At 43.2% G+C, this 26,276-nt stretch overlaps 1 protein-coding gene across 3 annotated transcripts in view; it reads left to right on the forward strand.

Annotated features, from left to right (window-relative positions):
• Positions 1–26,276, forward strand: part of INTS3 (integrator complex subunit 3) — a 2,345,436-nt gene that overhangs the window by 2,114,276 nt on the left and 204,884 nt on the right. For all 3 annotated transcript variants that reach the window (XM_044079970.1, XM_044079971.1, XM_044079972.1), the window contains one exon: positions 2,179–2,251. In XM_044079970.1, coding sequence (XP_043935905.1) covers positions 2,179–2,251 — 73 coding nt within the window. The remainder of the gene's footprint in view (positions 1–2,178; positions 2,252–26,276) is intronic.

Raw genomic sequence — 26,276 nt, forward strand, 5'->3', positions numbered from 1 at the left:
TGTTTGGGGTTATCAAAAAGTAGTAGAGAGTCATCAGACAACCTATGTAGTTGATTCTATAGGAATGTGAAGTGTACTAACTGATTCTCTGTGATAGCAGCTGATGCATGGAACAGACTGAAAGCAAGCACTAGTTTAGATGTTTTTAAGAACAGCCTGTACACTTATGGGAACAACTGTTTTGATATATTAGCAAGCTTAGAATGGTATTAATGCCAATGCTTGAAATATTTGCATGTATATATATATATATATATTTTATTTCTTATCACAAGGAATATTCCTGTACACCCTTCCCATCATTGTCTGTGATTAATTGACAAATTCAGAGAAGAAAGGCAAAACTTACCCTCATTTACACTTGGTGATTGAGAAGCATGTTATTTTATGCACTTGGGTACAGAAACTATCTGATACAGGCCTAGAGCTGGCTGTATCTGAGAGCTAGGCCCTGATTTACAGCCTTTGCTCCTGACTTTCTTGCAGGAGGCTCAGAGGTGACTGAAACTACCAAGATTTTCTTCCACTCATGTATGCTTTCAGAAGAAAGGCATTTTCTGCCGGGTGGAAAGGTATCTTGAGACACCTCAGTCTTTCAGTTTGCACATGATTTTAACTTAACTCAGATACGTTTGATTTGAAGTTTGTTATTCTACAGTCAGGATGCCTGTTTCTGACTTTCTACCCTCTCTGACCTTGTGGATAGCAGAACTGTTGTTCAGGACTTGGTGGTCAAGCAATTCATTAAATGGATTATGCATCTCTGCCTACCTTTGTATAACTCATGTCTTCCTTGAGATTTGTTTTTCTTGGGATTTCATTTTCATGTCTACTGGGCTTGTCTGTCCTCTGAGACTGCAGGTAGTATGGCAGCTTTGAAGTTTGTTTCTTGTGATATGCTTTTCTTGGGGGCAGTCACCACTGCTTACATGAACTGTTTCATGTTGTTATTTAAAGAAAACATATATTGTGTTTCACAAGGATCGGGAAACCATTATTACCATCTGTTATTTCCTCCTGAAAGAATTGAGACTGTTCATTAAACCAGTCCATTCACGCCCTTGTTTCTTTCCAGTGCACACTGTAGGGAAGAAAATGTATTTCACTTGCCAGATGTGCACGGTCCACTGAGGTTTTAGATGAGGAGGGTGCATGAACTCAGAATGGCAGAGTAGCTTTTGTCTATTTTGCTCTTGGGAGGGAAGGAGGTGGTTACAGTGACTAAGCATACCCTTTCAAAATAGATGGATAACTGCTTTGTACTTTCTGACTAGACAGCCAACTGCCTCTGGAAAATTCTGATGTTCAAAGACCGTTCTACCAAGGGTGTGGTTGCTTCCATTGCATGCTTCAAGAATGTTCCCACTGTTGACATTAGTGCTGCAATTTTTATCACAAGTCCTCCCCTTTACTGTGATGTCAAAAGTAGGGCATTTCATTGTGTTACAGGATTCAGGCCTCAGAGCTTCTCCATTTTGGACGTTCTGCAGCTATGTTCTTCCAAGATGTTTTATAGTACTACTTGGGGTTATTCCTACTAGTTCACCCAGATTGGGAAGTATTTCCTAAGATATTACAGCTATATTCAAATCACAGCATTTGATATAAAGAGCCCTCTGCAATTGTTAGTTCTTTTCCTACTGCTTTGTCATGTTTTTGGATGGCCCCTCCATTCAGTAGCTGCTGCTGCAATTCCTCTTGCTTTGAGCAAGAATATTTTTAAATATCATTATACATAGTTGTTTCCTGTCTTACAGACTGTGCTCACTCAATGGAAAGGTGGGCCAGTGTCTGTTAGTCTTGTATGTGACACCATGGTGTGTGCCAGCAGGAGGAACACAGTCACAGAGCACAGTAGTCTATGAGGCAGTGGGGATAAAAACAAACAAAAAAATGTATAGGAAAACCCACTAGATCACCCACTCTGGAGGACCCATTCACAGGTCAACTGATTTGGTGAGTACTTAACTGTTGTTTATCATCCTGTAAGCTGAGGGATTTCCTTACCTTCCAAAACATGCTATCCTTGCTTCTTTTAGCATTATCAACAGGAGGCCCATCAAGTTGTTTTATCCTGCTTCATTTTTTGTGTCTTCAAACTTGTGTTCTTTTCTTGATTATCTTAATATCTGTGATTACCATCTTATATCTTTAACTTGTATTTGTTTTGTCTTGTAGTTTTTGGCCAGACACCGATTCTTCAAGCACTACAGCATGTGCAGGCCAGCTGTGATGAAGCTCACAAGATGAGGCAAGTTCAGGAATTTCTTGGTCCCCCTCTGGGAACTAATGTTGTGTTTAAGAATTCGTGTGGCTTTTTTGAATGTAGTGGTATGTTATATTCATCAGTTACTGTGTTAGGCATGTATTAGATAATTACAGATGATTTGCTGAAAAAAAACTCTAATATAAAAATGTTAGCTTGGTGAGCTAAGATGTCCTTGGCATCTGCAGTCATAACATATGGGTTGTCCTGCCTCAGGCAGCCCTTCGGTCGGCCGGATTCCAAAGTCTGGGTCTGGCCTCGGCTGATGTCGCACTTTCCCGGCCAGAGCATCTGGGGTATAAAAGCATCAGCCGACGCCATTTTCCTCAGTCTTTCTTGCCGCGTGGTGCCCGAAGCAGAAGCAGTTCGCAAGTGCCGGTCGGTCAGCTCCTGTGATTCAGCTACCGAAGACTTCGAAAAAGCTAAGTACCCCGTTGGGGACTCTTTCTTGCCTCAGCCGATGTCAGATAAAGTAAATAATTGTTTAACTTGTGGGAAACAAATACCTCATAAGGATTTCCACTCTTACTGCCGCCCTTGCTTGGGCCCAGACCACGACGTCTCAGCCTGTTCAGCCTGTGCTTCCTTCAACCGACGAACTCTTAGACGTCGGTCGGAGTTTGCAGAGGAATTCTTTGGGGCTAATTTCGCATATAAGATGCCGTCGGAGACTCCGACATCGCATTTGGTGAAAAAACGGAAGGACAAGGACCAACACTCGTGGCCCGCGGTTTCGGCTGAAACCACGGTTAGGCCTACCGCGAGTGTCTCGGTTTCGGCTGAAACCGAGTCCTCGGTACTTCCTTTAACCGAATCCACTCAACCGACCACCGCGGCCCTGGAGGCCCCGGCTGAGTCGGCTACTGAGCTACCTACTGAAACCAGTGCCCAGGAATTGTCTGACACCATTCCTTTGGACAAGTCTACTCCTGCACGTGGTGCAGCCAGACCCCCTGCATCCATGTCCATTAAGGCTTTTTCCAGGGCTAAAGCTGCTAAACTTACTAAAGCTTTGCCTCCCAAGACTACCTCTCAGAGACCTTCTTCTAGTTCTCAGATCCTCAGCCTTGCAGAGGATCTTATCTCTTTAATTAGAGGTTCTCAGCCTCACCCGGACAGGGACTCTCAACCACCACCAGAGAAAAGGCCCAGGACTGAGCCCTCTGACCAACACTCTTCAGATGAGTCTACGGATGGATTTGTGTTGTCAGATCACCAGGAGGAGGCTTATTCGGCCTACGAGGATTCTGATGCTGAAGAATTTATCCCTTCGGCCTCCCCTCCTGAAGAGTTTTCCTTTGGTGAGACACTACACTGTATGAGAGAACATTTTCAATGGCAGGGTCAGGAATTTTCTGATTCTCGAAAGAGATTAAGGACCTTTTTACATTTACCTCAGCATAGGCCCTTAGCTATACCTCCTGTTTTGAATGTTATTGATGATGTGTACAATGATGTTAGTACAGCCCCTGATTCTCTCCCTCCGGCTCCTGCCAAACCTGATAAATACTACAGGGTCCCGGATTCTCATGTACATCTATACAAGGCCCATTCTGCAGACCCAGATACTGTTTCTCAGGGCCCAAAAGGGGTTGCAGCTGCCACTGCCAAAAATCCTCTACCTTCTGAAAGGGAGTCTAGAGCTTTAGAGAGATGGGGAAAGAAGGTATATACTTCTGCAACTCTTTCCATGAGGGCATTAAATTGTCAATTTCATATGATACAGTACCAAGAGTATTTGTTAGATGAATTGCATAAGAAGCTTTCCTCTTCTGAACCCCTTGACCGTAAATCCCTTCAGGATCTGGTACATAACTCACAGCAGGTTAGTAATCATTTTTTGCAGTGTGGTTATGATGCACTGGAAGCTTCATGTAGGTCAGCTATGACTGGGGCAGTTATTCGTAGGCATGCCTGGTTGAAGGAGCAATCTTTACCAGACCATGTTAAAGCTAAACTCCTAGATGCTCCAATAGAAAAACAAAAATTATTTGGTTCCTCGGCTCAGGAGGTCTTAAAGAAGTTTGAAGAAAAGGCAAAATCTGTGCAAACAGTTAAGGACTTTCTGCAAGTACAACCACCGAGATTCAGCAGAAACTGGCCTACTAAGAATTGGTCCTTTCCAGACTCGGACAGATCCCAGAGGGGCAGGAACAGGCGTCCCAGAGGTAGAGGGCAAGATAGAGGCTCCTACAGAGGCCGTCAGTGGCAGCCTACCAACCAGAGAGGTAGTGCAGGAACAGCAACAACAACTTTGATTCCGCCGACCAGGGCTCAATTGGAAGCACCATTGGGCGGAAAGCTTTCTTTATTCTCAAAAAACTGGCATTACATTACAAGGGACACATGGACACTGCAAATAATAGACAAAGGATACAGGTTCCACTTCTACACTTTACCAAGAAGAAACGGAATGCCAAACCTGCCACCAAATCAGAGGGCAGAGGCTTTAAAGCAGATCAACAACTTAATACAAATGAAAGCCATAGAAAAGGTACCTCTTTCAGAACAAGGCCAAGGATTTTACTCCAGATTATTCCTTGTTCCAAGAAAAGAAAATCAATGGAGGCCTATTCTCGACCTGTCCGCACTGAATACTTACCTCATTGTGCCAAAATTCAAGATGCTGACCCTACAGCAACTTCTTCCCATGCTGGGCAAGGAGTCTTGGCTGGTGACTCTAGATCTCAAGGAGGCATAACTCCATGTCCCTATTCGGCAAAGTTGCAGAAGACACCTCAGATTTCTTGCAGGATCAGAGCATTATCAATTCTCAGCATTGCCCTTTGGCTTATCTACTGCGCCTAGAGTATTCACGAAATGCCTGGCATCAGTAATTGCAGACTGCAGACTTCAGGGGATTCAAATCTACCCATATCTGGACGACTGCCTTATACAAGCGGACAACAAGAAAAATTTGATAAAGGACTTGGACTATGCCATCCACCTATTGCAGGCCTTGGGATACACAGTCAACATCCAAAAATCAAGACTTGTTCCATCCCAAAGGATAAACTTTTTGGGTGCAGATCTAGACACAACCACCCAAATGGCCTTTCTCACAGAAGAAAAACAAAAACAACTTCCGGATTACTTCATGAATCTGACAAGACAAACTCAGCTAACTGCAAGGAAAATCCTGCAGGCCCTGGGTTACATGGCATCCTGTATAATTCTGATTCCACAAGCCGGGCTGCATATGAGAAAATTACAATGGAACCTAAGGAGTGTATGGTCTCAGCACAGTCACAGTTTGGAAACTTTGATACCAATCATTCCTTGCCTTCAAAAGGAATTCCTGTGGTGGGCTCAAGCCTGCCAGTCCAACAGAGGGTTGCCTTTCAACAAACCAAAAACACAACAAACCATCACCACGGACGCTTCAGACCGAGGATGGGGAGCACACATGGAGGGCAAATGTATCCAGGGCCTATGGTCTCAAGGACAGCTGCGCATGCACATAAACCAAAAGGAAATGCTGGCAGTGATACACGCAATCGAAGCCTACAAACCTTTCCTCCATCAAGGCCACCTGTTAATAAGGACAGACAACACCACAGTCATGTGGTACATAAACAAGCAAGGAGGCACGCATTCCTACCCTCTATGCAGGCTGACCATGAATCTATGGGAACTATGCTTGAAACTCAATATCCAACTACAGTCCCAGTTCGTGCCAGGGAAAGAAAATGCACTGGCAGACAGCTTAAGCAGAATTACCATGGATGCACACGAATGGATGCTGCACCCAGACATCTTTCTACTCATAACAACAAGCATGGGGAAAGCCGGAGATAGATCTGTTTGCCTCGCCCCACAATCATCAACTGAAGACATTCTGCTCAAGGACATACCACCCACAAGCTTGGAAGGTGGACTCTCTCTCTTTCAGCTGGAAAGCTCTAAAAGTCTATGCCTTCCCACCTCTCCCATTAATGTCCAAGGTTTTACTGAAGATCAGGGCAGAACAGCCAAGAGTGATTCTGATAGCTCCAGACTGGCCAAGGCAGCACTGGTACCCACTATTGAGGAGCATGTCACAGACGAAACCGTGGCCTCTCCCCCTATGGCCACTTCTTCTGACGCAGAACAATTTCAAGATCATGCATCCCAACTTGAAAACATTGCAGCTAACTGCCTGGAAAATCCCATAAACCCCCCTCAGAATAACTTATCACAGAAAGTAAAGGACATTATTATGGAAGCTCGCCGGCCTTCCACAAGGAAGACATACTCAGCAAAATGGAAAAGATTTCTCATATGGAACACAACAAAAGGCTTAGATGTGACAGTGGCGAGCATGGCACATATTCTGGAATACTTAGCAGAATTGTACCACAATGGCCTGTCCTATTCTTCCATTAAGATTCATGCCTCTGAAATTTCAGCAGAATACAATGTTGATCCACCTATCTTCTCGCATCCTCTCCTCAGGCAATTTCTGAGAGGAATCAAAAACATCAATCCTCCAAGGAAACCTCCTTTACCTACTTGGGATCTCAACTTTGTGCTGGAGAAACTAACACTTCCTCCCTTTGAACCAGCAGCATCGGCGGGTCTACAGTTTCTGTCTTGGAAAACTGCATTCCTTCTGGCCATAACTTCAGCAAGAAGAGTATCTGAGTTACAAGCTTTAACGGCAGTACAGCCATTTGTTATCTTCCATCAGGACAGAGTTTCATTTAGAACCAATCCTACTTTTATGCCAAAGGTGGTATCTAGGGTATCCTTGAACCAAGCTATTCACTTGCCTACATACTTCCCAAATCCACAAAATAAAGGGGAAAAACTTCTACACACCCTGGATATACACAGACAACTACGCTACTACTTGGACAAAACTAAAAGTTACAGAAAGACTGACCAACTCCTTGTAGCATATGCTGCCGTGGTGCAAGGAAAAGCAATTTCCAAACAGACAATTTCAAAGTGGATAGGAAATTGCATTTGATTTTGTTACTCCTTTCATGGAAAGTCGGTTCCTGCAAACATTAGGCCTCATTCCAAGAGGGCCACAGCCACCACTACAGCCTTCCTAAGAGGGGTGGCTACCAAGGACATTTTAGAAGCTGCTACATGGAGCTCCGTGCATACATTTGCCAAGCATTACAATTTACCTTTATACTCCAGATCCAGAGCAGGTTTTGCTACAGCAGTCCTGCAGGGTATCTTAACTACACCACCTTTTCTTAGTACCTCCTCCCCCAGATTGGCTATGGTATTCTACCCATATGTTATGACTGCAGATGCATCCTTGAAGGACATAGTACAGTTTTGTACCTACCATAAATGTAGATGTCCGATAGGTATGCATCTGCAGTCAGGTTTACCCTCCCTCCTTCCCCTCTGTGGTATTCCTAGGGTGCTTACCCCTCCATTAGCTAGCTGGGGGATCTATTATGGTGTATTTGTTTGTGTATATATATATATATATATATATATATATATATATATGTATATATTTTGGAAAATGTTTTGAATTTATTGCATTCCTCCAAATTTGGCCTTCCTAGAGGGCACCTGACATCTGGGGCAAGAAACACTGAGGAAAATGGCGTCGGCTGATGCTTTTATACCCCAGACGCTCTGACATCGGGGAAAGTGCGACATCAGCCGAGGCCAGACCCAGACTTTGGAATCCGGCCGACCGAAGGGCTGCCTGAGGCAGGACAACCCATATGTTATGACTGCAGATGCATACCTATCGGACATCTACATTTATGGTAGGTACAAAACTGTACTTTGTTATTATTCAGGAAGAAGTGTGGTAGTACTGACTCATTTTAAGAATGTTTCAAAAGCAAGTCCATTTTATATTTTAAAAGCAGGATCAGAACTGTACATCCAGGCTTACACTCACAGACACACTCTTGTTAAGTATTGAAGGAATTTAGTGACAAACACCTTTTCAGTTTGTAGCCTTAGCAGGACTTAGTCACCATACAGAAATTATTCTGTAGTGGCACCCATAATCCAAGCATGTGTTAATGATGGTCAGATTTTTTTTTTTTTTAAATATTACAGAAAGCATCGGGGAACCTGGTGTGAACCCAAGTATTCAGCCTGTTTGAATATGATGGGTAGACTTTCATTTGTTGGTTTGCAGTTGACAGAAAGACTGAAGAGCTGTGTGGCATAATACTGGGCAGTTTTCTGGTGTAACTTGGGAGACCATAGCTGAAAGGACCATCAAGTGTATAGAAAAGTCAGAGGAGAACAGTACAGTCAACTTAAAATAATGTAGTACATAAACACACACACACATACATACAAAAAAGCAGTGTAGTGAGGGAACCAAGTTAGTGACCATTTCTAGAATGTGCCAATGTGTTTTCAGAGAGAGAACAGTGCGGTTTCTCAGTCCCTCTGAAAATACTAGGAGCTGTTTCAAATTGAATTACAGAACCTTTCACCCCCATGCTATCATCATTAGAGGATGCATTTGTCCCTGCCTTATAGCTTCCCTGATAACCAGCCTGCTTCTCCTAAGAAAGCAGATAGATTGTATAAAGTTCCTCAGTCTTTCAAGTTTTTATACACTCATCCCAAACCTGACCCAGCACGTATATCTTTAGTTAATGCAGCTGCTGCTAAACATTTCACTAATTCTAATCTTTCCCTTTCAGACAAGGGTGTAAAATAATTGATAACTATGGGGGAAGAAGTGTATGCTTCTGCAGCTTTGATTTTCAGAATTTTAAATTGTCAGGCTCGTAACAAAGTTTATTCTGACTAAATGTGAAAGTATGAGGAATGCTTTATCTGCAGTTCCTCCTTGTGAGGAAAAATCTGTTTTATCTGTTTTTGAGTGGTTTAGTTTCCTTCATTTCACAGGTCACTACTCATTGTTTAAAGTGTGTTTATGACTCTGTAGATACTACTTCTAGGACTATGGCCACTGGCTCTTTGTTGAGGAGGTTTGCTTGGCTGCATTTTCAGAATTTCCCAGAGCATGTAAACAATGAGATTTTTAAATTCTCCTTTGCGTAGAGTTAGTTTTTGGACCCTCTGCTGCAGAGGTTATCAAACTGTAATGAGAGGGATAAGCTGATTCATGAAATCTCTCTGAAATTTTCAGCTGTACAGTTCTAAATTTTCCAAGGGCTTTTCAACCCCCTCATCCAATTTTGGCAAGATGCAAACAGTCTCAGCAAAATACTGGTAAGCAGACATTTAAAAAACAAGGTGCTTCTAAAATAAAGTGGAAATCCCCCAAAACAAAAGGCCAGTCAAGTAAGTCATAATGACTATATAATGGACCATACCCCTCCCCAGTACACACATGCACCCTGGACAGTCCCTTATCCCTTCCAGAAAGTCTGAATCTCCATTTCTGTCTTTGGCAATAGGTAGTTTCTAGCAAATAGGTTCTGAAGATCATTCAACAACTTGCAGATGGCAGTTGGAAGAAATTCCTCCCTTCCAGGGAATTATTTCTCATCCACTGTCCTACAGTACATTCTCCCAGGGAGAATGTTTTTTTATTCAAAGATATTTTTGGTGCCAAAGAAAGAAAATGCCTGGAGACCAGTTCTTGATCTTTCTTTCCTAAACCAAATTGTGCCCAAGTTCAAAATGCCTTCATTTCACTGCCTGTTACCCCTTCTTCCTATTTAAGTTTTTTGTTAACACTATTTAAAATCTTTGTTCATCCACATTTCAGGTTTTTCCTAAGGTTTTGTGTGTCTGGATCACATTATCAGTTCTCTGTCTTACCCTTCGACTATCCACTGCTCCAAGAGTGTTCACAATGTGTCTTGCTGCAGTTGTAGCTCATTGTAGGCTACAGGATATCCACATTTTCCATACTTAGAAGACTTGTTTAACTTTGCAGTCTTTTGCAGAGTGTCACGAGTCTCTCTGTCAGATGAGAGATCTCTTACACAAGCTGTGATTCCAAACAAGCATTCAAAAGTCTTTTTTTGACTCCATCACACAGGATTGCAGTCCTAGGGTGTTTGCTAGACACCTCAGCACAAAGATCTTTTCTTTCACAGGAAAAGTAGACATATATCTGGATCAATTTCAAGGGTTTTCTATGCAGACTTTGGTCTGTGCAAGGGAATATCTCTGTATTCCGGGTCTCATAGCATCTAGGATTATTAAGACTGTTATGATACCCCTGGCAAGACTCCTCATGAAAAAGATACAATGGTATCTGAATTCCCTTTGGTCCCAGCCCCAACACCCATTGTCTTTTCAAATTCCAGTTCTGGGATTTGACAGAAGAGAAATCACTTGGTGGAGACATCCAATATCTCTAAATCCAGGTCTCCGCTTCTCCCCTCCTGCTGCAAAGCAGGTAGTTACCACAGACACTTCAGACTTTGCTTTGGGGAGCAGAGTCAGGAGGGATAAAAGTGCATGGTATCTGGGACAGCAGGGGCAGACACAAGCACATAAATGTAAAAGAGATGTTTGCTGTTATCAAGGCACTCAACTCTCTGAATCACATCTGGTCCTCAGGCTGTCTTCAAGTTGTTATAGACAATACCACAGGGATGTGGTACTTAAACGAGCAAGGGGGAACCAGGTCTTACCCTCAATGCGGACTAGCCATGTTAGCTTGGTATATAGCTTTACTGCACAGTCTCACTCTGCAAATGCTTTACATTCTGTCAGAAAAAAACTTTTGTGGCAAACAAGCTGAGCAGGACAATGGCAGTCCCTTATGAATGGAAACTATATCAAGTGGTCATCCGTGACTTGATCCATCTGTGGGGAGTTCCTCAAATAGATCTTTTTGCCTCCTATATAAATAATTAGTCTACGGAATTTTGCACAAGATTCCATGAAAAAAGGCTTGGAAAACAGATGCATTTTCTTTTCCTGGACTGGAGTTTTCCTGTATGGTTTTCCACCCTTTCTGCTGATATACAGGGTACTTCTGAAGATTCAGAGGGAATCCTCCAAGATCATTGTGGTGACTCCCTTCTGGCTCAGGCAACAGTGGTTCTCCCTTCTTCTGGAATTGTCAGTGGCAGTTACCACAAACTACCTAACAGAATGGATCTACTCACACAAGAACAGTAGTGTTTGATACGTTCCAAACCCAACCAACTTCAGTTGCCTGCCTAGATGATAGGATCTTAATTCCTTTTAGGCACCTGTTTATTGAGGACATGCAGTAGGTACTTGGAGACAAGAAAGCCTGCTTACTAGAAAGTCATATATAAGCAAATGGAAAGTTTATTTTTTAGTTGGTGCCAACAACTTAACTGTCACCCATTCAAGGCTAGTGTTTATGTGGTTTTTCAGTATTTGTGTGAGTTACTATCCTACGGCCCTATCTTACTCCTCTATCAAGGTCGTCATCCATTTCATCATGTCTCCCCATTAATCCCACTCTTTCAGTGCATTTTCATTTTAAAATGTTTTTGAAATGGGGGGGGGGGTGCGTAAAAGAAACCTCCAAAACTGTTGGCTTCTCCATGGCATCTTAATTTTGTGTTAAAGAAGCTAGCACTTACTCCATTTGAACCAGCTCATCTGTCTGATCTTCAGGTTCTTAACTTGAAAAAAAAACTTTTTTTTACTGATTGCTCTGACCTCTGCTGAAAGAGTATCTGAGTCACAAACTCTTATGTTGGTTCATACCTACCACATTTTTCACAGGGACAGGGTTTCTTTGAGAACTAATCCTACGTTTAAGTCTGAAGTGGTATCTGAATTATCTTTAAGATGTTTCTTTACTGATCCAAAAAAAATGAGGGAGAAAGGATACTTCATACCTTGAATGTCCACATGTAACTTGGGTACTATCTTGACAGAACAAAATTTTTTCAGTTGTTCATTTCTTGTGAAAGTAAGAGGAAGGAGCAATCTTTGTCAGAGCAGACTATTTCAAAGTGGTTGTCTCAGGCTATTACCTTTTGTTCTTCCCATCAAAACAAAGCTATTCCAGGCAGGTCAAGGCTCACACTACAAAGGATTTGGATTCATCTATTGCTCTTTGGAAAGGGTTGCATTATAGAAGCTTTCTAAAATCAGCAACTTGGTCCTCTGAGCATACTTTACAAAGTACTATAAGCTGTGTTATTTGTAGGACTGTTTGAGTTGTGAAAGTACTAGAGATCCAGGACTGCTTTTCCATAATTGCTCTGAAGACAAAGCATAGGTCTTCTCTGAGGAGCCTATTAGGCACAGAAAAGATAAACAGTATTTCCAGTGTTTTCTGGTAGTTTAGGGACTTTAGGCACGTGATCCTGTTTGTTTGGAACTGCTTGGGTCATTCCATGTGTTTGGTATGTCTGGTGAGGGGCATTCCAAATGGGGCATTGTGTTCTATAATTGGTCTGATCAGCGCTGAATACAAGGGGTCAATACCATTTTTAGATGTGGGTGATTTTTCCCTTGGTCATCAACTGTGCCAAGTGGAAGGATTTCCTGACAACTGTTAATACACGGAGACGAAAGGAGATGGTATTATCAGTTCAGGTTCCCAAGTTTCTGACTACATTTTCATTTTGAAGAGAAGTATTCTTGGTGCTGTATGCTGGTTGGTGCATTCAGTTTAAGCCTATTTTCAATACACCAGACATTTATAACTGTAAATTCCTGATGAAGAGCCTCTGTGCCAGATGAGGATTTCACATTGAGCTCCAATTTGCAATCATCTGAAAACTTGGTTAGCCATAGAGTCTTGGTTTTTAGTCTGTAGGTGAGAAAAGTAAATTCCATAAAAAAGAAAAAGCTGTCCCAGCATTGAGCCCTATGGGATACCACTTGTTACTTTCATGTTATTTTGACGCTGTCCCTGCCACACCCTGCACTATGTGGGTTTTGTCTTTTAGACAATTTTCTATTTATCTTACCACATAGATGTTTATTTGTAAAGAAAGCAATTTGTTAATATGCTATTATGGGAGATGGTGTGAAATGCCTTGGCGAAAGTTAGGCTGTATGTACATTTGAACCCTGCCATTAGCTTTTGCTGCTTTTTCAGAGAAGCTTACTAGATTCATTGAACAAGAACTACCATATGCAAAACCAATTTTTATTAATTTTTTTTTTATCCTGGAAGAGAGGAAAGACAGCCAACAACAGAATCAAGGTACACAAAACAGTAAAGCGGTAATTAGTACACCCTCTGCACACACACACACACACACACACACACACACACACACACACACACACACACACATTCTCTTTTTTTCTCAATGTATCTATGAAGAGCAAAATGGTGATGCATTTTGTAGTTATGTTGGGCCATCATCACGCAAGAGACAGACAGAAAAAAAGGGTAAAGTGAGCTTGAGAGGAGGCCACTAAGCTCCTTGTATCAAATAAGCACAGAAAGTAGGAAAAAAATCAAGCAGCTGAAGAGTGAGCCATGAAGAATTCATTTTAACTTGCAGCACACATACACAGAAACTCAGAATCTTATTTATCACTGCATCTGTGAAGAGCAGAAAGGTGATGCATTGCGTAAATATGTTCGGAACCGTGATGAGTGAGTGAGAGAGAGAAAGAGAAAAAGTGACAGGAAAAAATGGATAAAGTGAGCTTAAGAAGAGGTCAGTAAGCTCTTTGTACAAAGCAGACACAGAAAGTAGTGAAAAACAAAACAAACAGCTGCAGAGTAGACATAAAGAAGAAAGAAAACAGAGTAATGTATTTATTTATTTTATTTCACTTTATCCAGATTTAAATTTAGGTAAAAATTAATTCTAACATGCATTTTAACAACAGTATGAAACTGTAATACCTGGCATCACTAGCTGACAGAAATACTCAGTGGTTGACGATACTGTAGTTGAGGGCCTCACCAGATGCGCAGTAGCAAGCCCCGCCCAAACCCCCCCTAATATGTCATTCATGAATATGCATTCCCTCCGAATGTACAACCGAAGAAAAAGTGCACTGACTTTGTAATATGACAGTAAATATAACAGTAAACTGCTTACCAACATCTGTAATTGGCAAGTTTTACTGCGCTAATAATATATACTATAATCAGCAAAGAAACGAAACCGTCAAAACACGCCATCAGGCTTTTTACTGTGTAGCATTATAGTTCTCTTTGTCAGAGTCGGAATGCGATGGTTCACTACCCCAATTCATGTCCAAACGGACTCTTTTTTTTTTTTGGTGCAGGTGTCACAGCCAACTCTTCCTCAGTATCATTGGCAGGACCTTTTACTAAGAGCAGCTTTCCTGGGCGATACTGTATTAACCGTTTGTGAACATTTAATATGTTCATATCCTGTATGCACGAGCAAATTAAATATGCAGACCGGGTTGTCACTCAATTTGCGACACTCCCACTTCTGTGTGAAACTAACTGGTGAGGCCCTCAACTACAATATCGCCCAATGGTTTACCAGAAAATAAAAAACAAATGATGTGTGAAATGCAAATTAAGTAATTAGTTGAGAAGTATGGGCCACAACTTTGAGGAGTACCATGGTTAGTAGATTACTATGTCCTCCTATCCATTCTGTCCATGCTGGAAGTATAAATTGCAAGGAAATAGCCTTCAAAACTTTTCTGTTTACAGCATTGTCTGTCTTGTTCAGTGAACCTCAGTCAGTTTTCAGTGTCTTTCCTGTCAGCTGCAGACAGCTCACAATTTATAGCATATTCTTGCATAGTTCTTCTCACCCTGAAACATTTCCATGTGGATTCAGCTCTAGGAATGTCTTCACATTTGACATTTGAAATGCGTTATTGACTGATGACTTAATTGTTGAGAGTAACAAAGTGTAAAAAAAATTGTGAATTAAAGGGGCCACTTAGTATTCCATGGCACCCTGTTATTTTGAGATGAAATGCAGGATTTTCCTGCAAAATCATGACAGTTGAGAAGTATGTTTTATAGTTAAGAGTGTTGAACAAGGGTTTTGTCTTATTTGTTCGTATTGGATAGCATAACTGTGGCTAGTATTGTATTAAAGGTTTGGACAAGTGCTTTAATTTTTCTGATGAAAGTATTGTATTTACTGTTTAGTTATGTAATATGGAGAAGGACAAGGATCCTGGGTTTAAGAAGTGTACAAAATGTGGCCACAAGATGCCCCCAGGACACACACAACCTTTGTGTATTTTTCTTGGGGTGACGCATTTGTCTGCAGACTAAGACATCTGCAAATATGTTGGATCCAGAATTGTGCAAGAAAGGAAAACAAATTACTAGTGAAAGGACTTTTACTGGCAGAAACTATAAGAGAGGAAAGGTGGGAAGAAAAAAGAAAAGAAAATGCCACAAGAAAGAAGACCTAAGGAAGAGCTTTCCTCCCTTAAGTTCCCTAGAAAATAAGCTACTCCTATCAGATCTTCTCATATACTGACTGCCAGTCTTATTAGGTCTTCTCAAGTGCCAGTTACTACTACTCCTGCTGAAGTTTCCCAATGAAAAGTTTCAGTTTTGACCGACCTGATGCTATAAGAAAAGTAGGCAGCATCTCCTTGGAGTGGGAACTTTCTAACAATTTAGAATCCAGACCTTTGTCAGAAACTTTAGTGCACTTTACTAGCTTTCTCTTTAATATTGGCTGGAATAGAATGATGAAGGCTTTAATCAAGGCCCAGATTGGGGAGTGGTGTCCTCTCCTCCTGCTTGTTGTCTCAAGTGTGGTAAGAAGATGGTCTTTCTTTCCACCTCTCTTGCTCCTAACCCAGGCCCAGTTCTGGCAGCAGAAGTATTAGAGTCAAAAGTGGTACCATGCCGTTTTCATCAGCACCAACTGTTTTCATTCATTTTCAGCACTGCTCTTGACATTGACACCACCTGTGTAAAGTTCTACTAGGTCCAAGGTAATTAATGTTGATGGCTCAGCACCAAGGCTAGCATCATCCTCTTCAGTATCTTTCCTGATGCTGTAGTTATCAGCATTTGAGCCTTTGAGGCTGAAGCTGTCCTCAGAACACTGTCCGAATTTGGCAGTTGCTGACGTTGCCTCGATATTGACATTTATGCCAGCTGTGGTACCAATGTCCTTGGTACTGAGGGTTTCAACACCAGTATCCATGATGAGAGGTTTAGTTTCAAAGAGAACATACAGTTTCTCAGCATTGGAATAGCCACCTTCCACATTGGCTCCACCCTGTAACACCATCCATTCCAGGAGCCTGGGTCAAGCGTGCCTCTCCCACCAAGACAAGAGCAAAGAGCTCTTGCTTCCCCCATAGTGCCTTTTTTAGGCAAGGCTCAAAAGACAAACTCACCTCCATAGGTATCACAAGGGATAAGAAACTAAGAGTAATGCTACTCAATGCCAGATGTCTAAACCTCAAGATGCACGCACTCGAAACTCTCCTTAGCATGGAGAACATCGATATCTGTGCAGTAACAGAAACCTGGTTCAGGGCTCCCGAGAGCACCCCAGCACTACCAGGTTATACCTCATACCATGCTTTTCGGCCCCAAAACTTGGACCGAACCACAAAAGGAGGGGGAGTATCGATATTCATCAAAGATACCCACACCTCCAGGTTGGTGGCAAAGCACGAAGCATCAGAGACTATCCATGTGCAACTAACAGTGGGTAAAACTGCCTTCCAGTTTATAGCCTGCTACAGACCACCCTCCCAAACCCAGGAACCCCACTCGGCCTTCCTGAGAACACTGGAAAATATGAAGGTCTCTCCAAACACCATTATATTGGGCGACTTCAACTACCCAAACATAGACTGGGAGCATTACTCTAGCTCCAACACCCTAGCTCAAAGGTTCCTAGAATTTATAAACTCAAATGCTATGGAACAACTTGTTACCACTCCCACAAGAGGGGAAAACATACTGGACCTGATCATCACCAACATGGGGACTCTATACTCCAGACCAGAAGTGTATCCCTCACTGGTAAGATCAGACCATAAACTAATCTCACGGGATATTCACATCCCGACCCCACCCCTGCCCAGAAAACCACAGTGAAAAACTTCTCTAAAGCAAATTTCACACTCCTCAAAACCGAGGTGGAATCCTTCAAAGCCCCTGGGCCTGTGGAAAATACGGCCCAGACCGCAGAATCCTTTATAAACGCATTCTATGAACACCTTCAGGAATGCATGGATCATGCGATCCCAAATAAAACCAAGACCCAATCCTCCAAAGGCAGACGTCCTGTCTGGTGGACCCCAGCCATAAACAAACTATACAATAGAAGGAGGAAGCTACTAAATGATAGAGCAAAATCCCAAAAAGGGAAGGTATCACTGATCAGTATTAGCAAAAACTACGGGCACTCATAAAATTGTCTAAGGCCAGCTTCGAGAGAAATTGCACAGGACACTAAGGATAATCACAAGGCTTTCTTTAGTTATGTTAGGAACCTGGGTGGTAATTCCCAGATATGCTCAGAATTAGTCCAAAATGACAAAAAATACACTGAACCCACAGACATTGCCAACATCCTAGCTGACAGGTTCAGCGCAAACTTCTCTCCCCACCAAAAGGGCAAATATCTATTCCAGCAGAGTGCTGTCCCCCTGACATCTCAGATGCTAAGGTAAGAGCCGCCCTCTCCAAAGCAAAAAACACAGCATCAATGGGACCAGATGGTGTCCCGGGCTGCGTCCTACATGAACTCCAAGAAGAGCTAAACCCAAACATAAAACTACTGTTCAATCTCAGCCTTACTACAGATAAGTGCCCAAAGAGTGGCGTACAGCAACAGTGGTCCCTCTCCATAAAGGTGGTGCCTCAACGGATCCTGGAAATTATCGCCCCATAAGCCTGACTAGCTTGGTCTGCAAAGCTATGGAAAGGATCATCATGGACCTCATAAATAAAGATATTGGGGACCTACAGACACTGGAGCCTACCCAGTTCGGCTTTGTTAAGGGCAGATCCTGCCTCTTAAACCCGGTTGATTTCTTTGAAACAGTCATCTAAGGCCATTGACGAGGGGAAGGTGGTCCACACAGCCTACCTGGACCTCGCAAAAGCCTTCGATACAATACCTCACTCGGGCATTATAGATAAGCTCACCAGCTTAAATATAAACCGCTATGTCACTAGATGGATTGCAAACTGGCTCAAGGACAGAACCCACATGGTTAGAATTGCTGGAGCCATGTCAGACTCCAAACCAGTTACAAGTGGTGTCCCACAAGGCTCAGTCCTGGGACCTCTCTTGTTTGGTATATATTTCTCGGAGGTACAGTCCAACACGGAAGGACTGTGGCTGACCAAGTTCACAGATGACTGCAAACTGGGTGCCATAATCGACTCTCCAGCCGACACAAGCATCCTCCAAAAGGGCCTCATAGAAACAGACAACTGGTGCCAGAGCCATGGCCTCAAGCTAAATGCCAAAAAGTGTATAGTCATCCCCTTTGGCAAAAACAAAGTGCCCACAAATTACCAAATAGGTGGTAATCCATTAAGTACAGAAGATGTAATTAGGGACCTGGGGACCCAAGTTGATAGCAATCTCTCATTTGACAACCACGTGGCCAAAGTGGTTAGAAAAACATTTTATATAGCCCACCTAATCATGAAGGGATTCACATCTAGATCAGGGGAGGTCATCGTGCCTCTTTACTCATCCCTCATCAGGCCCATAATTGAGTACAATGCCCCTTTTGGGATGTACCTTACCGCCAGACACCTGCAGCAACTGGAAAGACCCCAAAAGTACCTCACCAACAGGATCAAAGGGCTCAAACAGATGCCATATGCTGCCCGGTTAAAGAAACTCCAGCTCTACACAGTGGCATACCGCCTGTTCAGAGGCGATCTGTGCCTGACGTATAAAGCCATGCCCAACCCGGAATTAATGGACATACTGCACCTCAGAAAATCCAAATCCCATCGAGCTACTCGCTCGAGAGACTTGAACCTCAGCACTGAAATAAATAGGACATGCTGGAGGGGACAGATTCATAACCCAGAGGCTCCCTTCACTCTGGAATAAAATCCCAGTCCAGGTTAGGCAGAGTCCCTCACTGACTCTCTTCAAGAGGAATCTTGATGAGTGGATGGGAGATCGTAGGTTTACCCCGGGTATCACTTCTGTGTCACTGTTAGACAGAGGCACAGTATACTAACCTCGAAAAAGGGCATAGCAAAATAAATTTAAAATGGGTGGCGAAAACCAAACACATTCTGGCTAGGCTTATAAATGCCCTAGGGCAGATAGCCTAGTTTGAACCTATTAACCTAAGAGGCTCATTAGACCCTGAAGATCTGAGGAAGATTGCTCCTGTCCTAAGCATTCAGACCAGTTCAGTCTGAGCATACCAAGGCAGAGGATATATAGAGGAGGTATGTAAACTTTCTGTCAGTCTCCCACCCAGACACAGATTTGAAGAAATCCTTGAATTGATGAAGCAGAGAGGATCAATGCCCAGTGATTTTTACCTCTTTTCAGAAAGAGATACTTTGAGTCTTTTCTCTCCACTGCACCCAGAGGTCGGGTGGCCACTCTCTCAGGCAAAATGATTTAGTTTTGCAGGGGACATGGTAAGAGCCAGATACTGCTGAGTCAGTCTCTTGGAAACTGGACAAGGATAGTCCAGCTTCCAAAAGGCAGACTCCACTGAAGTAATGCCTCCCTTACTGACTCTATTGTGATGTCAGCTGACACCAAGGGAGGACTTTAAGAAGATAATCCTTGTGATTCATTCCCCAGATAAGAATTGTAGGGCTGTGGATCAGTTAAGAAAGTAGGCCTGTGTGTATTTTTTTCATTTGAGTCTCAGACGGTTTTACACAATGGCGTTTCAGTGAGATCTAGTAGAGAAGACCTAGAAATGCTGAATAAAATTGCCACATAATGATCTCTGCAGAGAACTTGCAGTGCAGGTGTCAATGAATAGTATCACATTTCATTCTGTAATTCACAGAATGGCAGATAGAAAAGCAAGCGCAGCAGGGATGGGCATATCTGAGAGGAAGCAGACATGGCTCTAGAAAACGTCAAAGCATCCTTCACCAATGCCCTTTATGATTAGTCCTCCATTTTTAGACCTCAGGTGAAGAACAGGTTGTGCAAGAATGAGAATGGGAGAGAAAAATATGCTCTTGGCTGTTGGGGTCAGGATCACTACTTCCCAGTGACTACACTGCCAGGAATCAGAAGGCAGTTAAGAACATCTAGTTGTAGAAGACCTAACATCCACAGTAGGAGCAATACTTTGGCAGAACCAACCAAGGAAGAGGAGGCTCCTCCAGCAGACATCAGCCCAGAGGTAGAGTAGAGGTGGTCCAAAAAATCTGTGGTTATGTAGTCCCGTCACTAGGAATAATCACACCCCCCTTGGATTGTTTGGCTGTCTAATTCTGGCAACAATTCTGGGTTAAACATCCCTGCATCCATCTGCAGGGTTGGCCATCATACACTGCAAATGGATCAGAAAGTTTATATTCCGAGGCTAATTTATTCCCATTTCAGGGATTATGAGTCTGTCACCTATCTACTGCTAGAAACTCCACCTCACTAAAAGCAGGCAGCAAAATTTGAGCTTTGTAGCCTATTAGGAAAAAAAGCCACCCAGGAGGTCCCTCCAGACCAGATGGGCTCTGGAGTTTACTTTAGGTTCTTTTTACTTCCCAGAAAGATGAAGGACTTCAGATCAACACTAGATCTCAACAGCCTAAATCTTTGCATACAGAAGGCGAAGGTATATATGCTTTGCATGTAGACTGCAGCTGGCCAGTCTTCCAAAGTGGTTCCCCCCCAGGACTTCAGCTGATGGTGCAAGGATGTCAGCATTATAAAGAGTGCATCGTCTGACACCATCTTCACTTTTTTTCTTGCCATGCAGTTGTTTCATATCTCAAAAGCATATGCAGTTTACTAGTTGGCTGAATTACAGATCCTGTGCAACCATTTTTTGTACATTCCTGCAGTCTTTCGCTGTCTTCTGCGATGACAGGATGGCTTCTCACTCTGTAAATCCAATTTATTGGATATTCTGTTTCATCTTACTGTTATTTCTTGCCCACAAACTTTGGCCCTCCACGGGCATATGAAGGCATTACTTCCTGTCTTTGAATCATCATGTTTATCACTTTGATGATGCTGCAAAGCTGGATCTTTCCTGCACTCCCATGATTGTGATATTTGCCAGGCTTTTGTTCCTAAAACAGTGCACAGTTATCTGTTTTCTATTTCTGTCTGTTTAGAGAATCAGTGATTGGAGTTAAATAGCTCAAGGGACCATGGTTTCTGAATCCACCTCCCCAGATGTCCATCCACCTTTAAAATGAAGTCTAAGAAGTTGTGATTGGAGACCTCTGCTGCCCGTCCTCTACCAGACATCGCTGTAGTGTCTAATGAAGAGCCTTAGGACTGTCCAGATGTTCATTGTGTTACACTGCTGCAGTCATTACACTTGGCTTATCCTGCCGTCAGGCGGTTCCCCAGTCGGCCTGAGTTCCAAAGTCTTGGTCTGGCGTCAGTTGCTGTCGCCTCCTCCCTGACGTCAGTGCGACAGGGGTATATAAGATGCAGCCGACACCATTTTCTCCAGTCTTTCTTGCCGTGCGGTGCCCGAAGCAGAAGCAGTTCGCAAGTGCCGGTCGGCCGACTCCTGAGGTTTTCATTCCGAATCCAGAACCGAAGTCTTCTTAAAAAGCTAAGTACCCTGTTGGGGAAACTTTTTCTTGCCTCAGACCGATGTCAGTAAAAGTCAATAATTGTATTTCTTGTGGGAAGCAAATACCTCATAAGGACTTCCACTCCTATTATATTCCATGCCTAGGCCCTGACCACGACGTCACTGGTTGTCGGTTTTGTGATAGGTTTAACAAGCGCACTAGTAAACATCGGTTTGATTTTGCCCAACATTATTTTGGGAGAAAATTCAATTACACCATGCCATCGGAACTTCCGACGACCAGAATGCATAAAAAGCGCAAGGACAAGCACAGGCATTCGAGGACCAAAACTGACGACGAGGCCTCTTCTAGGCCGGTCGCCGGTTCTCCAGTTTTCAGCGAGGCGCCTACGCAGCCCCTGACGACCGCTTCCACAGAACCACAGACCGCCTCCGACTCCCACGTGGAGCTGGCTGGGCCTTCGGACACACTAGGGTTTCAGCTTTCCGATCCTCACCCTACAGAGGGAACCAAAGTAGCTGAGCAATCCACAGCTACAGAGGGTGTTTTCAGACCTATCCAGTTAACTATTAAACCCTCTGCTAAGTCTAAGCCCTCCTTAAAAGTAAAGAAACAGACACAACTCTCTGTCCAGGATAGGCTTCCATGCCTAAGAAACAAATGCTAAAAATTGCCGAAGACCTAATCACCCTGATCAGGGGGTCTCATCCCCCTCCTGATAAAAGGCCTAGAGAGGATGCAGACTATGAATCTTCCGACCAGGTGTCCATTTCCTCAGACTTTTCCTCAGACCTAGGATATTCTTTACCCCCTTATGAGGATTCTGATGCTGAAGAATCAATTCCATCAGCCTCTCTGCCTGAGGACTACTCCTTTGGGGAAACCTTACATACCATGAGGGAACATTTCCATTGGGAAGGCCAGGATTACTCAGAATTCAAGAAAAGGCTCAGAGACTTCCTTTTATTGCCTCAACAGAGACCCCTTGCTATCCCACCAGTTTTAGATATTGAGGATGATGTGTACACTGAATCCAGTTTAAACCCTGACTCCTTACCCCCAGCCCCAGTTAAACCTGCTAGATATTACAGAGTCCCTGACTCTCTCACATTTCTGTACAAAAGCCCTGTTGCTGACCTTGAAACTATTTCTCAGGGACCCAAAGGGATTAAGGCCTCATCAGCAAAAAACACAGTTCCCTCTGACAGAGATTCCAGAGCATTAGACAGATGGGGAAAGAAGGTATATACGTCTGCAACTTTAGCAATGAGAGCCTTGAATTTCCAGTTTCACATGCTAAAATATCAGCAATTTTTGATGTCTCAGTTGAAACAAAAGATGCTTCCAGATTCAGATCCTCCTAATTTTAAAGAAATGCAGGATTTATTGCATGCAGCTGAACAAGTGGGAAAACATACTTTGCAGTGTGGGTTTGATTCCTTAGAGGCCTCCTGTAGAGCAGCAGTTACAGCCTCTGTCATTAGAAGGCATGCTTGGTTAAAAGAACATACGTTATCAGATCATGTTAAGGTCAAATTATTGGATGCACCTTTGCAGCGGGATGTGCTGTTTGGAGTTAAGGCAGAGGAGGTATTAAAGAAGATGGAGGCTAAGGCAAAATCTATGCAAATGGTGAAAGATTTCTTACAAGTTCAGCTTCCTCGTTTTAGCAGAAATTGGCCAACAAAGAATTGGTCCTTTCCAGTCACAGACAGACCTCAAAGGGGCAGATACAGACGTCCAAGAGGTAGAGGTCAGGCACAAGGCCCTTATAGGCCTCGACAATGGGGTACACCAGGCCAGAAAGAAGGGGAAGACAGGCCTCAACCTTATAAAAAGCAGCCTCAATGATTTTCCAATGCAGCTGCCAAACAGCTCTCTCTTGGCAGCCCCCTTAGGAGGAAAACTGGCACTTTTCTATCATAATTGGCATTGCATCACCAAAGACAAATGGGTTCTCAACATTGTATCCCAAGGTTACAGGTTCCACTTCCACACTCTATGCCAAATCTGCCACCAAATCAATGGGCAGAGGCTCAAAAACAAATTACAGCACTCATGGACATGAGAGCTATTCAAAACGTGCCACCACAGGAGCAAGGACAAGGATTTTACTCAAGACTCTTTCTGGTTCCCAAAAAGGACAAAGCCTGGAGACCCATTTTGGACCTTTCTTCTCTAAACACTTATCTGGATGTTCTGAAATTCAAAATGTTGACAGTACAGCAGCTTCTTCCCATGCTGGGCAAGAAAGCTTGGCTCGTGACGTTGGACCTCAAAGAGGCATTCCTGCATGTCCCTATCAGACAAAACTGCAGAAGATACCTCAGATTTCTAGCTGGTTCAATGCACTATCAATTCTCCGCACTGCCCTTTGGCTTATCTGCTGCGCCCAGGGTCTTCACAAAGTGCCTGGCACCAGTAATTGCATTTTGCAGGCAAAAAGGAATTCAAATTTATCCATACCTGGACGACTGCCTGATTCAAGCAGAGAGCAAGGACATTCTACTAAAGCATCTGGCATACGTAAAAAAGTTATTAAGTTGCCTGGGGTACACAGTAAACGAAAAGAAATCAAAACTAGTGCCCTCACAACAGATAATATTCCTGGGTGCCAGCTTGAACACAACTGCCCAGATGGCTTATCTCACACCAGACAAGCAAGGACAACTGACTCAATATTTTCATTTAATGGCAACAAAGACCCAACTCCCTGCAAGAAAAATTCTGCAGGCCTTGGGCTTCATGGCATCTTACATACTACTAATTCCATATGCCAGACTGCATATGAGGAAACTTCAATGGTACTTAAAGAGTGTATGGTCTCAACACTGTCAAAGTTTGGAAACAGTTATACCACTAATTCCTTGCCTTCAACAGGAGTTTCAATGGTGGGCTCAAGCTTGTCACCTCAACAAGGGACAGCCTTTCACTCAACCCACAGCCAGGCAAACACTGACAACAGATGCATCGGATTACGCCTGGGGAGCACACATGGCAAGAAAATGTATCCAGGGCGAGTGGCCCACAGAGCAAAGACATCTCCACATCAATCAAAAAGAGATGCTAGCTGTACAAAATGCAATTATAGCTTTCAAGGACCTGCTGCATCCAGGACAATTACTACTAAAGACAGACAACACCACAGTTATGTGGTACATAAACAAGCAAGGGGGCACACACTCCTAGCCCCCTCTGCAGACAAGCCATGACCTTGTGGAACACAGCTCTAAACTACCAAGTTCATCTGCAAGCACAATTCCTGCCAGGAGAGGAAAATACACTGGCAGACGACCTAAGCAGAAACATCATGGACCCCCACGAATGGAAATTGGACCCACAAATATTCAGAATGATAACACAGAAATGGTGGAGCCTGGACATTCCCCAATGAACTGCCAATTACAGAAATTCTGCACAAGGAGCTACCATCTGCAAGCATGGAAAGTGGATGCCCTCTCATTTAGCTGGAAAAAACTACAAGTATACGCTTTCCCTCCTTTACCTCTCCTTCCAAAGGTACTCATAAAAGCCAGGCAGGAAGAGCCAAAGATGATCCTGATTTCACCAGACTGGCCACGCCAGCACTGGTACCCAATCTTAAAGAACTTAGCACAAGAACCACCCTGGATTTTGCCTCAAATCCCACAGCTGTTGACACAGTACAACAATCAGATGTTTCACAGCCAGCTAAAGACCTTAAATCTAGCTGCATGGAAAATTCCTTAGTCAGGCAAGCAATGCCTCTCTCCAAAGCTGTTATAGATGTCATTCTGGAGGCCAGAAGGCCTAGCACCAGGAAAGCCTACTCGGAAAAATGGAAGAGATTCTGTGCCTGGAACCAAGCGCACAGCTTTGACCCTCTTGTCCCAAACATTCCTCAGATGCTTCAATACTTAACTGAGATGCTGGACAAGAATCTCTCCTTCTCATCCATCAAGATCCACGCCTCAGCTATTTCTGCTCATTACAACACGAATCCACCATTTTTTTCTAATCCTTTGCTCAAACAGTACCTCAGAAGGGCTAAAAACATAAGACCGCCCAGTAGAGCACCTACACCAACTTGGGACCTCAACTTTGTTTTGGAAAAAAATAACTTTACCTCCTTTTGAGCCAGCTAACACAGCAGAATTAAAATACATCTCTTGGAAAACTGCTCTGCTACTTGCAATAACATCAGCACGAAGAGTTTCAGAATTACAGGCACTAATGGCAGTGGAACCTTTCCTCATCTTCCACCAGGACAGGGTGTCTTTAAGAACTAACCCTACTTTTATGCCAAAGGTGGTATCAAGTGTGGCTCTAAACCAAACTATTCACCTGCCAACTTTCTATCCAAAACCACAGAACAAAGGGGAAAGACTACCACATTCTTTGGACATTCACAGGCAGTTCCGCTTCTACTTGGACAAAACCAAAGCTTTCAGAAAATCTGAGCAATTATTGGTAGCATACGCTGCAGGAGCACAGGGAAAAGCCATTTCAAAGCAGACT

The sequence above is a fragment of the Protopterus annectens genome, chromosome 8.part0 (assembly GCF_019279795.1).
Source record: "Protopterus annectens isolate FY-2018-M chromosome 8.part0, PAN1.0, whole genome shotgun sequence".
In the NCBI taxonomy this organism is placed as follows: Eukaryota; Metazoa; Chordata; order Ceratodontiformes; family Protopteridae; genus Protopterus; species Protopterus annectens.